General features: G+C 39.1%; 1 protein-coding gene across 1 annotated transcript in view; it reads right to left on the minus strand.

Moving 5' to 3' along the window:
- The window catches only part of LOC141299045 (uncharacterized), a 24,022-nt gene extending 10,283 nt beyond the window's left edge, over window positions 1-13,739 (minus strand). Inside the window, exons 1-2 of the mRNA XM_073829318.1 lie at window positions 13,006-13,739; window positions 10,827-10,836 (exon numbers count right to left, since the gene is read on the minus strand). Coding sequence (XP_073685419.1) covers window positions 10,827-10,836; window positions 13,006-13,660 — 665 coding nt within the window. The 5' untranslated portion in view covers window positions 13,661-13,739. The remainder of the gene's footprint in view (window positions 1-10,826; window positions 10,837-13,005) is intronic.
- Window positions 13,740-15,089: the final 1,350 nt, after the last annotated feature.

A 15,089-nucleotide genomic window follows, 5' to 3' on the forward strand; every position in this document is an offset into this window, starting at 1 on the left:
GGGACAAACTCCCCACTCAACCATCAGATGAAAAATTCATCACACAATAATTCCTTCTGAGGTTTTATTAAGGGGGCAATTATGTTCGTTATCACGTGGGCAAAACTGCACAAGACTCGGGGTTACCTGGAGAACAATATCTGCATCTTTTTAGACTTGGCAGACTCTACTTAAAAGACCCGCTCTCCTCACTGGACAGTTAAAAAGACCAATCCTATTGCTACACTTAATGGCAATATTGCACTGGTCTGTTGGACTTGGTTGAACAAAAATATACAATGTTTTGTTGCTTAAGCTTATGTATTCAGTCATTATTCAATGGTATACTAAAAATCCTTATATGAAAAAACTTACTTCTCTCTGTTCTCAGGCCAAATATTTATATGCGATAAAATTTCGATTAATTAATTACAAAGGCTCTAATCAATTAGATTATTTTTTTAATCGAGTCCCGGCCCTAGTAAAATTATTATTACACCTCCGGAAACACGATATGATATAAAAAATACTTTAAAAGAAAACAGGAAATTTTTCCACACCAATTGAAAGTGAAAAAGTGAAAGTGAAGTGACATGTGCCAACTGCCAAGTATGTTGAATTGTGCTCTGTGTTGAATTCATCAAAGCACACACACACACACACATACCAGGAACATGCAGCCAGAACACTGGGCAACTAATGCTGTTAAACTAAACTGGTCCGAGGAAGGCTAACCGTCAGGCTATGCTGAATCCTGTAACACGGACCAATAGAAATGCACTGATTTGACTTACCACTGACTCTCTCGTATACAATTATTTTGACTTTAGTATCAGTCCAAACAGGAAAGTATATAGACATTCTTTCACAAATAATAAATGAAATAAATAAAACTTGGGCTGCAATCAACTGTATTTAATGTATTGTGCCTAAGATTTAATGACGTTGTTTTTAAAATATGAAAACAATTTATCATGGTTGCTACTTGCACATTCAGTTGATCAGACGTTTCTAGCCATGCAGCTTTTCTCTCTGGGTTTATGACAGCTGTACCTTCTATCTCAAGTCTTTAAACCACTAAATTAAAAATGAAATAATAGAAAACAGCCTACATTTTAACTGGTGACTCTTGAAAGTGAGGAGAGCACTGCTGTGCTCAACTATAAAAGACTTGGCTCTCAGATCGAGAGAACTCACGTTTCATCTGAGACTGGTAGCTTTATCAGGCATTACAGGCAGACAAAATGAAAAGTACATCGAAAATGTTCTGAAGACAATTCTGAAAGGTTTCCTTCAGAGGTACAGTGATATAAAACATTGATTTTGAAACATAGTGCTCATGTTTGTTCAACAAAATTAAAGCCTTCTAGAAAATCTATTTGTGGCGGTCAGTTTTGATATTGTGGTCAGTCGCCACAAATAAATCAATGTATGTAAAACACCACAGAACAACGAGCCCAATTTATGCCTACTCATCACCTTAAAGTGTGTTTAACAACTTGTACATTGCAATCTTACACCTCACAGAATTACATCAGAATTTATCTTCAATGATTGTGCTTTTGTTTTGGCTTAATTTGTGTTTGTTTTATTCAGGGTTTCTGCAGATATGAACAAGTGAAATTTAAGACTTTAAGACCTTTTTAATACCACCTTATATGAAATTTAAGACCGAACCTGTAATGGAAATAGATATTATATTACATGCATACATGTAATATTTAATGTGTTTAATGTAAAAAGTAAACACAATTTCATGGCTGTCATAAATTAAATTTATTATTACGATATACAGTGAACTTTTCATATCAGCAGATACTATTCCACACAAAATATCCCCATAAAAGTACCACTAGAAATATCTGATGTAAAAAAAAAAAATTCTGAAGCAATATTTTCATCAGTGCTCTATTAGCTTTTACATCTTAAATCTGCATATTTGATTTACCTTTATAAAGGCCTTTTTTTTTACTTTTGAAATGTATGCATTACCTTTGAAATTTATTTTATGAATTTATCAATAAATTCTAAATGGCTGTTAGCAGTGAGATTACATAATTTACACTGCAAAATTAAAAGTGAGATTAATATGTAAGTAACTACTTGACTAACTAATTTTTTATTGAGCTAAAATTAATGTAACATTTGTAATTGTGAGAATTTTCAGCAAAAAGCTCACTTGGTATATTACTGAACTATATCATGTTATAAATAAACTATACATTTGAAATGTTTACCTCAGTGTGTTTCTTTAGAGTGCTGTTACATTCATTTGTTTTAAAGTATGTCACAAATAGACCAGAAATACACACATATCCATTATCAATTTCTGTTTACGTTGAATGTATTAAAATATGAATCTTTCTTGCCTTTCGATGCTTCGCTAGTTGTTTTTGTCACTTCAGTTTTAATCAGGCGGTTTATTCGGTCGGGCAAGTAAAAAAAAAAAAAAACATTTTAAAAGTATTTCGAAGGCTGGCGGTCAGCTAGCTCGACCTATATTTCTTCTTATTATTGATAACATTATATACAGAAAAAGGTCGTTTGACCTGTATTCTGCTACTGCGATTCTGAAGACGCAGTTACTGCGTTCCACAGAGGGAGAAAAAAAATCTAGTTGTTAGCAACTGGCCTTAGCCAAGCCCTATATTCAGTTTTTTCAAGCTAAGTGTCGCTAAACTTGCACTTCCCCATAGCTAAAAAGTTAAATCCATTTTACTTCTGCGGTACAATCCGAGAGAGACTCGCGGCAATAACAGAAAGCTGATTGGCTATTGCATGCTGGTCTCATTTGTAGTTTAAATACAGCAAATTATATTTGGAATAGTGAAATAAAGAACTACAACACCACGGAAACAACAAAAAGAGAATTTAAATGAGCATTAGAGGTAGCGTTACATGGACATCGGAAAAATAAGACCTGTGTAAAATTATTTAAGACCTAGAACAGCGAATTTAAGACTTTTTAAGGCCTAAAATTTTGATTTTTAAATTTTTGACTTTTTAAGACCCCGCGGAAACCCTGTTTATTGTCAGACTTGCTTTATATTTACAGCACTGTTTTCTCCTATTTTGTACTGTTTTCTGTATTTCCTACATTGTCTTGGTCTACAAAAATAAAGTTTTGGTAAATGAAATGATCTTACTTGAAGAATTGCATGAAAAAGTATCATCTGTTCCATTTGTATAGTCTCAGTGAGCTTTTATGAGGTTTCACGTAATGCGCAGTAAGGCGAATTTAACATTTTCTGACATTTCAGTGCGGATGATAAAATTTTAAAACAAAAAGGCTGTTTTCGATTGTATGTGGATTCATTTAGGTGTAGCCTAAGTGTTAACTTGTTTTATTTGCTTACCAAAATCTTTAAATTAACATGTAGGTAACATTTCAAGGTTTGCTTGGTGCAAACTAAATTATTTTCTTAGTACTTAGCATAATCAGCATAGCATATGCATATCTTAGCATAATTAGCTAAAGTGCTAGAAATCAATGGTTTTAGTATTAGAAGCAGATACTAGGTTTAATGTTAAGAAGTTACACTTCTGTCAAATGTCAAAACATCTCTACACTCATGTGATATTATTCATATCATTCATTTCTGTAATGAGCTTTAAGAATAAAAATCAACCTGTTTGTTCCTCAGTATCTTCAGGTTTCAATGTTTCTTCAATCTTCACGTCTTCATTCTCCTTTTTAATAAAATCCATCTTTCTTTGTTCCTCAGTATCTTCATGTTTGACTCTGAATGTTTCTTCTATCTTCATGTCTTCTCTCTCCTCTTTAATAAACACCATCTTTATAATAGTGTGTCACGTGGATCTCAGTTGATTCAGGAGGGTTTTTTCTGTGTTTGGACACTTTTGTCCTGTTTAAGATTAGAATAATTAACAGAAAGTAATTATTCTCAAAAATAAATGCAAACTAAATCTCTATGTCAGGGATCCTCAAATCTGGCCCACGAGATCCATTTTCCTGAAGAGTTTAGCTCTAACCCTAATCAAACACACCTGAGCATGCTAATCAAGGTCTTCAGGATCATTAGAGAATCACAAGCAGGTGAGTTTGATCAGGGTTGGAGCTAAACTCTGCAGCGCATTGGCCCTCCAGGGTAAGATTTGAGGAACCCTGCTCTATGTGTTCACTACAGCGGTCAGTGCACTGGTAAGAGCAGGGGTGCCCAACCCTGTTCCTGGAGATCTACTATCCTGCAAAGTTCAGCTCCAACCCTGAAGAATCACACCTGAACCAGCTAATTAATCTCTTAAGTAGCACTTGACAATTACAGACAGCTGTGTTGGAGCAGGGCTGGAACAGAAATCTGCAGGTAGGTAGATCTCCAGGAGCAGGGTTGAGCAGCCCTGGGTAAGAGACTCAGTCAGAGTAATAGGCTAGTTAATGGGAAATAACCTGACTAAAACAGGTATTACACACATAGTTAATATTAATGTTTAATTTTTGCATTCGATTATTTGTACATAACATTTAATAATTACACTTTCATGAAAACATTTGCAGTTTGTAAAAGTTTGTGTTTGTTGTCACTGAATGAGTTGATTCAATCGATTCGAATCACTGAATCATTTCACCACTGATTCGGTTCAGATGATCTAGATTCGCATTTTCTTTCACGTTCTACTTGAACGATGCACTGATTCACATTTACGGAGCAAAATGAGTCACGCATTTTCTGTTATTAATATGAGGGTGCACTTTACTCGCAAAAATAACAAAGCATTACAATGTTGTATTTAAGATTGAAAGCTTGTAAAAACCTTTAAATTAACCACAGTTTGCATTGATTAAAAAACTTAAAAACCACAAACCTCTCTTTAGCCGAATCACAACAAATGCAGGGCTAGGGGCGCCGCTTTATTACGTCACATCACCAAAATAAAAGTCCCGTTTACACACTGATGTGTTTTATGTGCTTTCCACAATTATTAGCATGTTAAATGTAGAAACTATTATATTTTCGCTTGTTAAATTAATGTACATTTACGAACCTATACTTTGCAAGTGTTTCTGTACAAAAGATGAGGGAGTGACTGTTAATCTGACGTAATACACTCTTTTGACTAATCAACGTCTTATTTATTTATTTACTTTTCCCCATTATTCAGAAAGTCACTGAAACACTATCATGGATATCTTTCTTTTGCTATTGTGGCGAATGAGAACACAAAAATATATTTGCTGCAGTTTACTCTACATAACTATGATGACTTTTACTTCTGAGAGCCCTGGAAATGTGACTAATTCATGAGTGCTTATACTGCACATGGATACAATGAACTCAATTAATGCATTATTTTGTTTCATTATTACAATACTATGAACAATAATCTACAATAATTATCTTTTTTCCTTTTTGTAATATTGAATACTGTAGCTACACTCTGTAGTGAATTTAATAGTTTTTAATTTAATAATTTGTTTCTTTTTTTTGTAAACGTAACTTTTCTTTTTGTAAAATGTAACTCTGTGACAGAAAGGACAACATATTTAATAGGTAATTATAAAAAAAAAAAATGCATTTATAGCTGGAAAATTTGCCCAGGAAAATATGCCTGTCATTTTCACACACTAATGTTCCTGTTTTTGACCAACAGGTGTCACCAGTGCTTCCCTTTATTTAGAGATCATTTTAAGTTGACAAGTATGAAATAAAAAATATGTGCATATACATTATGTATACACACTCTCTATATAGGTATTATGTACATTTATAATAACTGTTGTAATGTATTCTATTAGTTAATGTTATGTAATGAATTATTGTATTAACACACATACACAATTATATTTGTTGAAAAGATATTACAATTAAATATTTATGTTTATTAAAAAAGAGGGTAAGAGAGAGAGGTAGGAAAGAAAATAATACTCTGTTAACAACTAGTAATTCAATGTTTAATTTGTAATTGATTAATGATTTTTTTTTTTTTTTTTGTATCTGAGGCAACAAAAAATGTTGTCATGCTGGAGCTCACCATGCCATGGGAGGAGCGAATGGAGGAGGCCTTTGAGCGGAAAAAGGGGAAGTATCAGGACTTAGTCAGCGACTGCCACGAACAAGGCTGGAAGGCAAGGTGCTTGCCTGTAGAGGTAGGGTGCAGAGGCTTTGCAGGTCAGTCCCTCTACAGGGCATATACTGCACTCGGTATCACAGGTGAAAGGAGGAGAAGAGCCATCTGCAACAGCACAGAGGCAGCGGAGAAAGCCTCTAGGTGGCTCTGGATTAAGAGAGCGGAACCGTGGTTGAGCTGCCAGGGCACAAGCTGAGGCCTGATCAACCTCAGCTGGGTCGCCTGAGTGAGGGTGTCTGATGTTCGAGAGACCCGAAACACCCGATGACCTCAGGATACATCACTGATGATGTTCCCTGGTGCATCAGAAGATGTATCATCACAACTGTTAGACTGGAAAAACCAGTGACCACCAGGAACAGGCTGGGTGACAACCAGGAAGAGGCTGGTGACAGCTGGAGAGACAGACGACAGCTCGGAAAGACGGCAACCGGGGCGGCGCGGGTCAGCACCCCTAACCGCACCTCCTGTGAAGGAGGACCCAAAATAAGCTACGGAACAGACAAAGGAGATATACCCTCAGGGGAGCCCGAGAGGGGGGGGAATGAGCACCCCAGCCGGACAGACACAAGGTTAACGAACAACAGCAATGGACAAACACTGACGAGAATAGAGTGTTTTTGTGGAAAGATTTGCAAAAATGAGAGAGGCCTGAAGATCCATCAAACAAAGATGAAATGTAAAGAGAGACTACAACCACCACAATGCTCAGGACCAGTGCCTGGTGAGACAGAGGAGGAGCAGGGCCCGGAAGCACCCCACAGAGCCCAGAGCCTCCAAGTGGTGCCGTCAGTCCCTCCGAGCAGGCCATCGGAGAAGAGAAGGATCAAGTGGCCTCAAGCCTCTAAAACATCAGAGTGGCAGAAGTTCGACGAGGATGCGGATGCAGTGCTAGAAACAACGGCCAAAGGGGATATAGAGAGGAGACTGCAGACTATGACAACTATCATAGTCAGTATGGCTGCGGAAAGGTTTGGAGTTGAGGAAGAAAGGGGAGCTAGACAGCCCTACAGTATGAACCAGCGGGCGGTTAAAATCCACAACATCAGGACAGAGCTGAAAGCCTTGACCAAACAGTACAAGGTGGCAAGACAAGAGGAGCGGGCGCCATTGGCAGAGCTTCGTACTGTGCTCAGGAAGAGACTCCTTACCCTGCGTAGGGCGGAATACCATAGGAGGCGGCGCAGAGAAAGAGCTCAGAAACGCACTGCCTTCATCAGCAACCCATTCGGGTTCACCAAACAGCTCCTTGGGCAGAGACGCAGCGGACGCTTAACCTGTGCAAAGGAGGATGTCGAGCAACATCTTCAAAACACCTTCAGTGACCCCACCAGAGACCAAGACCTAGGACAGTGTGATACCGTGTTAAGACCACCAGAGCCAACGGTAGCATTCGACCAGGGGGAACCCCTCCTGAAAGAAGTTCAGTATGTGGTAAAGAGGGCAAGAACCGGGTCTGCTCCAGGACCAAGTGGAACCACCTTCAAGGTATACAAGCACTGTCCCAAGTTGCTACACCGGCTGTGGAGGATCCTAAAGGTCATCTGGAGAAGAGGGAAAGCAGCGCAACAGTGGCGGTTTGCGGAGGGTGTGTGGATCCCTAAAGAGGAGGACGCCAAAGAGATCAGCCAGTTCAGAATCATCTCACTACTCAGTGTTGAGGGGAAGATCTTCTTCAGCATTGTGGCTAGGCGGCTGGCTGACTTCTTCCTTAAGAACGGACACATCGACACCTCAGTGCAGAAAGGCGGCATTTCTGGTGTACCGGGGTGTTTAGAACACACAGGCGTGGTCACGCAGCTCCTCAGAGAAGCAAGGGAGAAAAGGGGAGATCTGGTGGTGCTTTGGTTAGATCTGGCCAATGCCTATGGCTCTATGCCCCACAAGCTGGTAAGGGAAACACTGGAGAGGCACCATGTTCCAGCTGCAGTCAGAGACCTCATTCTGGATTATTACAGCGAGTTCAGTCTGAGAGTTTCAGCAGGGGCAGTAACATCGGAGTGGCACAGATTGGAGGTTGGATTTATCACAGGCTGTACCATCTCTGTGATCCTGTTCGCACTAGCAATGAACATGTTGGTAAAATCTGCTGAACCAGAGTGTAGAGGCCCCAAGTCCAGGTCTGGGATCCGCCAACCACCAATCCCGTGCGTTCATGAACGACCTGACAGTAACCACCGAGTCAGTGCCTGGAGCCAGATGGATCTTGAGTGGGCTAGAGAGGCTGTTGGGATGGGCCAGGATGTCTTTTAAGCCAACAAAGTCAAGATCCTTGGTCCTGAAGAAGGGCAGAGTGGTCGACAAGTTCCGGTTTTCGATCTCAGGAACACCAATCCCTACCATCTCCGAGAAGTCTGTGAAAAGCCTGGGGAGGTACTTTGACAGCAGCCTCAAGGACACAGCTTCAATAAAGAACACCTGTGAGGAGCTGGAGAAATGGCTGAAGAGCGTCGACAAGACAGGCCTACCCGGCAGATTCAAGGCGTGGATCTATCAGCACGGGATTCTGCCGAGGATACTGTGGCCCCTGCTTCTCTATGAATTCCCGATCTCCACCATTACAGACCTGGAGAGGAGAGTCAGCCGCTACCTGAGGAGATGGTTGGGTCTACCGCGGAGCTTAAGCAACATCGCACTCTATGGAAACAGCTGCAAACTGACACAACCTCTGAAATCCATCGAGGAGGAGTTCAAGGTTTTGCGTGCAAGAGAGGTGCTGCAGTTCCGGGAATCAACAGACCCAAAAGTCTCTGGGGCAGGGGTGGTAGTCAAGACTGGCAGGAAATGGAGAGCAGAGGTGGCAGTGGAGCAGGCAGAGTCCCGTTTGCACCATGGAGTTCTTGTGGGAACTGTGGCCAGAGGAAGGGCTGGACTAGGAGTCGTTGCAGCCCCGCGTTATGACAAAGCGTGGGGGAAGGAGCGGCGGCAACTGGTTCAGAACGAAGTCAGAGCAGCTGTGGAGGAGGAGAGGACCAGCAGAGCAGTGGGGATGAGACAGCAAGGCGCATGGACTAGATGGGAGCAAGTTGTGGAGAGGAAGATCTCGTGGACTGACCTGTGGCGGGCAGAACCGCAACGCATTAAGTTCCTGGTCCAGGCGGTCTATGATGTTCTTCCCAGCCCATCCAACCTGCACTGCTGGGGCTTGGCCGAATCACCAGCATGCCCCCTCTGCGAGAAGAACAAGGGGACCCTTGAGCACGTATTGAGTTGTTGTCCAAAAGCTCTAGGGGAAGGCCGATACCGCTGGCGTCATGACCAGGTGCTCAAGACCATCGCAGAGAGCATCGCTAGTGCTGTTTCTATCTGCCAAAAGTCCAGACCCAGGAAGCAAACCATCAGCTTCATTAGAGCCGGAGAGAAGCCAGGAACAAGGAAAGCAACAGCAGGGCTTCTCCAAACTGCACAGGACTGGCAGCTGTCAGTAGACCTGGGCAAGCAGCTCAAGTTCCCCCAGCATGTAGTCAAGACCTCACTCAGACCTGACATCATTCTGGTATCTGAGGCAACAAAAAATGTTGTCATGCTGGAGCTCACCGTGCCATGGGAGGAGCGAATGGAGGAGGCCTTTGAGCGGAAAAAGGGGAAGTATCAGGACTTAGTCAGCGACTGCCACGAACAAGGCTGGAAGGCAAGGTGCTTGCCTGTAGAGGTAGGGTGCAGAGGCTTTGCAGGTCAGTCCCTCTACAGGGCATATACTGCACTCGGTATCACAGGTGAAAGGAGGAGAAGAGCCATCTGCAACAGCACAGAGGCAGCGGAGAAAGCCTCTAGGTGGCTCTGGATTAAGAGAGCGGAACCGTGGTTGAGCTGCCAGGGCACAAGCTGAGGCCTGATCAACCTCAGCTGGGTCGCCTGAGTGAGGGTGTCTGATGTTCGAGAGACCCGAAACACCCGATGACCTCAGGATACATCACTGATGATGTGCCCTGGTGCATCAGAAAATGTATCATCACAACAAAAATGATCTTATTTATGTTTATAATATTTGGTAGCATTAAGATCATAGCAGCACTTCATTTACACACAATTTAAATTGTACAACACAGATCAGACAAGGTTAGGCAAGGCAAGGCAAGTTTATTTATATAGCACATTTCATACTGCAACTTTAGCAATTTTGATTGCCTTAACTTTTTGTACTATTTCTTTACAATTTAAAATGATTGACACTACAATAACATAAACAAAATAAAAAATAGTATTTTTGCATATACATGTTTGATGAAAAACAACACCCAGAACAGTATTGTGCAAAATACCTGTGCGTTATTAAATCACTCTAATATACATCAAAATCACTTAACATTATATTAAACTCTGACTTGAGAATACAGTAATTATTTAAAGGGGTCATGAAAAACTGCTTGTATTGAAAAAAAGATGCCAATCTGACTTGTTTTCTACTTTTTCATAATTAAGATGTTACAGAGATGACAAAAACTGCATCAAATTCTTCAATATCTCTTAGACCATTCCACTGGTTTGTCAGTAAACTCCCAGATGAGAGAAAACTGGATTACTGGACTAAAAATAATATTACCTTAAAGGATCCTTATATAAAAAAGTGATTTATGTTTCATTTGGTACATCCTAGATGAGACCCCAGAATTTGAAGAAGGGGTGAGCTACTTGGTGAAAAACCATACCTTGTCAAACAACTATGAAAGCCAAGCATCTTTGTTGAATCAGCCACCAGCAAATTTAAAATCAGCCCACTGACCCTGACTGAAGATCAGGAAGAAGAGCCAAAGAGATACTTGTTCAAATCTCCCCTCTGGGTTTCAGCAGACAAAGTGGAGCCATCAGAGGAAGGGTATGTCAGTCTCCTGGGAGAGATAGAGAAATTAAGTACATATAACAGAGGATCTCACTGGATTAAGAGTTCATTCTTATAAATAAATTGTTAGCTTTGTTTTTCTGTTTTCAAACTTGCTGAAGGTAATTAACAAAAAGTAGTTTGACCTATAGCATGCAGGCATTGAACATAATTGACCAATCATGGCACATGAGAAGGTGGGATAGAAAGAACCAAAAGGTCAAAGCGATGCAACTACATATAGGTGTGTACATATTACATAGTAGGTGATTGAATTTTGTATGACTTCAAAGTACTGTGAGAGAAATTCAAAAGGATGCAAAGCCATCTGCTCCCTATATCCATATCTCAGAGTGCTTTGAGGTCATAGTGATATGGTATATAAATGTGTATAATTCTATGAATTTTATATATATATATATATATATATATATATATATATATATAATTATACAGCACCCTGATCTGTCATGGCCCCTCGTGTACCTTGATCCGTCATGGCTCCCGAGGCTCCCTGATCCACCATGGCCCCCCGGACAGCACTTTGATCTGTCATGGCTCCCCAGGTTCACTGATCTGCCATGTCTCTCTGAGCTCCTTGATTCACCCTGGAGGCCAATCCCCCTCCCCGGTTGATTATGTTACAGACCTTCTGGGAGGGGGGAGTTATGTCAAGTTGACGGACTGATTTTTCCTTGTTTTTCACCTGTATTTGTTTCTGTTTGGTTCCAGTTTCCTTATTTGGTCATGTTCCCTTCCTTGTTTAGTTAATGAATTATTCCCTGCTGCACCTGAGTTTAATTATCCTGTGTATTTAAGTCCCTTCCTTTTTGTCCGGTCTTAAATGTCTTTATATTGTATTGGATATGTTCCCCTGCTTACCTGTCTGGATTATCCTGTTTGGATTACCCTTTGTGGATTTTATTGAAGAACTTTAATTTAATTCTAATCTCTGTGTGTTGCATGCGGTCGTGACACTATGAAGGTAAAAGTGAAATAAGGCTATAAGCTGTATAAAAAGAAGTGGACCACACGATGAAATCAAGACAAGAGCTGATAGGTTCTGACTGAGATTGAAGTGGCTGAAAGTGCAAAAAGTAAAAAGTTTTACACACTGTGTGAACAGTGTATGACGGAACTGTGTAATCTGGAAACAGAAAAAATGCTGTGCAAATAAGAATGAATGAGAAGTGTTTGAAGTATGTGCTAAAAGTGATGAGTTGTAAAATGTAGCTTGGCTGGGTAGGTAACAGAAAATAGATCTAATAGGTTGATGAGAAGCTATTCGTGCATTAATAGAGGGGTATGAAAATGTGTTACTGCTGAATACAACTATTTAATCAATTTTTAAAAAATACTTTCTTTAATGTATAATTAACAAGAAAATGAATGAAGGCCAACTGCTAAGGATTGTTTATTGTAGCAAATGAATTATAAAGGAAACAGTACGTATATCTACTGTACATATAGGCTACTGGAAGCACAACAAAGAATGAACTGTGCAGGTTAAAAAAAGACCTGCACAAACTAGAATAATATTTTCATGCTTCTCCTGATGAAGTCCATAAATGTAAACAGATATTACAACATTAAATTGATTAAACAATAAGCTAAAATACATTTAAAATCCATGGGAACAAGTCATTTTGTTCAGTTGATGTCAATTCATTTATAATCTTCAGTTACATTGTTGCTTTTCCCAGCAAGGTGTAAGTTTGACTAATATTGTGATTCAGAGAAATCAACACATTGAATTGAGTGACATTCTACATAGTCACTATTTGAGGGAATCTACTGTAATCACTCAATATTTGAAACTACAGTTAAGCGAATGGTTGGGTATGGCCACAGAAGTAAAAAAAAAAAAAAAAAAAAAGCCTTACGGTGAAACAAAAAGAGATGAAGGATGCATGAAGGTGATCAGATGTAGCCCAAATTCAGCTCCAGTGTGAACAGCCTTGATTTCACACAGCTTTTTCCTCAATACACTCTTGAACAAAGAACACAGATAAAGTCTTACATTTTTTTGATTGTTCTTTAAGTGTGATGAAAAACAATGTTTTAGTACTTTGACTTTTGCAGTTTCTTTCCAGAATGAGTTCTCAAATGACGTATCAGGCTGCTTTGACATGTGAAACTCTTCTCACACTGAACACACTTGTACGGTTTCTCTCCAGTGTGAACTGTCATGTGAACCTTAAGGTTTACTTTATGCGTGAAACTCTTTCCACACTGTTCACAGGTGTAAGGTTTCTCTCCAGTGTGAATGCTCAAGTGAACATCAAGACTTGTTTTATACTTGAAACTCTTTCCACACTGAGGGCAGTTGAAAGGTTTCTCTCCAGTGTGAATTTTCATGTGGTTATCAAGCGTACCTTTCAGTGTAAAACTCTTTCCACACTCAGGACATATGAATGGCTTCTTATCGGAGTGAATTTTCATGTGAGTCTTAAGATCTCCATTTCGTGAGAAACTCTTCCCACACTGTTTGCAGATGAAAGGTTTTTCGCCAGTGTGAATTTTCATGTGGACAGTAAGGTATTGTTTCTGTGTAAAACTCTTCCCACACAGTTTACAGATGAAAGGCTTCTCTCCAGTGTGAATTATGTGGACATGAAGGTATTTTTTCTTTGTAAAACTCTTTCCACACTGAGGGCATATGATCGGCTTCTTTTCAATGTGAATTTTCATGTGAGTCTTTAGATCTCCATTTCGTGAGAAACTCTTCCCACACTGTTGGCAGCTGTAAGGTCTCTCTCCAGTCTGAATTCTCATGTTAGAATTAAGGTCTGTAGTGTGTGTTTTTTTATTTATTTCTGGTGAGGATGTTTTTTTATTCTGTGAGCAACTAATTGATTTTTCTTCAGTTTTGAAATCATGTTTCTCATTTTGATCTTTCTCTTCTGTTTCATTGAGTTCTTGACTCTCCTCTTTCAGAGTCATCAGGTCTGAGGTGAAATGAGAAAAATGTAAGTTAACAACAGTTTAAAGACACAAAGCAACCGACATCAAAACACTTAGACTAATGTTGTCAATTAATTAAAAAACTATTTGATAATAAACAATTTCACATTGAATCTCCAAATTAATGTAAGAAAACATAAAGATTGTACATTTAAAATATGTGGCTTATTGGCATCTTTTTACCAAGTAGCCAATTGTTTATGAAGACCAGTCTCATTGATACAAATACTGCTACTGATCTGTCTCTATTAAATGCATTTCCTACCAATTTTAATCATTAATTATAGCTATAACTAAAAACAATTATTTGTAACATGTATATTGTTGTGCTTTTATCACAACTACCATATAATGATAAAAAACACTCCTTTTAAAAAACCCACACATAATCTGCCATGTTTATCTTCACGTTAGAGAATTTAAAAGCAGCATTCAAGTAAGAAATATTTCCTAATTAAACCCACAAAGGTTACGATGAGAGATTTTCGGTTTCTATTTTATTGTTTGGCTCCAGAGTTGGAGAGTAACAAAGTACATGTAACGTCATTTCATATTTAAAATACAAGATGAGTAACTATTACAGAACATGTTACCTGTTTCAGATGCAGAACAGTTATTTGATGCATTCATGACGTCTAGACTGGACTATTGTAACGCACTACTATGTGGCTGTCCTGCATCTTCAATTAACAAGCTACAAGCTGGTGTTTCTGAAATATGATTATTTATTGCTTGTTTTAGTGAACATTCACTGCTATTTACATTTTAATATCACACTTTTGATGATAGCAGAAAAATCACTTACAATAAAACAAATGTCAAGTTAAAAACTTAAGTGTCATTGTTTGCTTCAAGCAAAATAAAGTTTTTTTGTCAGTTACCGCTTTCATTGTTTTCTAATCAAAAGTAGATACTGTGTTTAATGTTACACAAAATATGTTTTTTTTTTTCTATAGAGCTTTTAATACGGATCAAATGAGTGAGTCCAGCTTTGATATTGAAAACCAACCTGTTTGTTCCTCAGTATCTTCATGTTTGACTCTGAATGTTTCTAAAATCTTAATGTCTTCATTCTCTTCTTTAATAAACGACATCTTTCTTTGTTCCTCAGTATCTTCATGTTTGATGAATGTTTCTTCAACCTTCATGTCTTCACTCTCTTCTTTAATAAACGGCATCTTTATAATAGTGTGTCACATGGATCTCTGTTGTTTCTCCAGGAGTTTTTCTGTGTGTTTGT

The sequence above is a fragment of the Garra rufa genome, chromosome 23 (assembly GCF_049309525.1).
Source record: "Garra rufa chromosome 23, GarRuf1.0, whole genome shotgun sequence".
Taxonomy (NCBI): domain Eukaryota; kingdom Metazoa; phylum Chordata; class Actinopteri; order Cypriniformes; family Cyprinidae; genus Garra; species Garra rufa.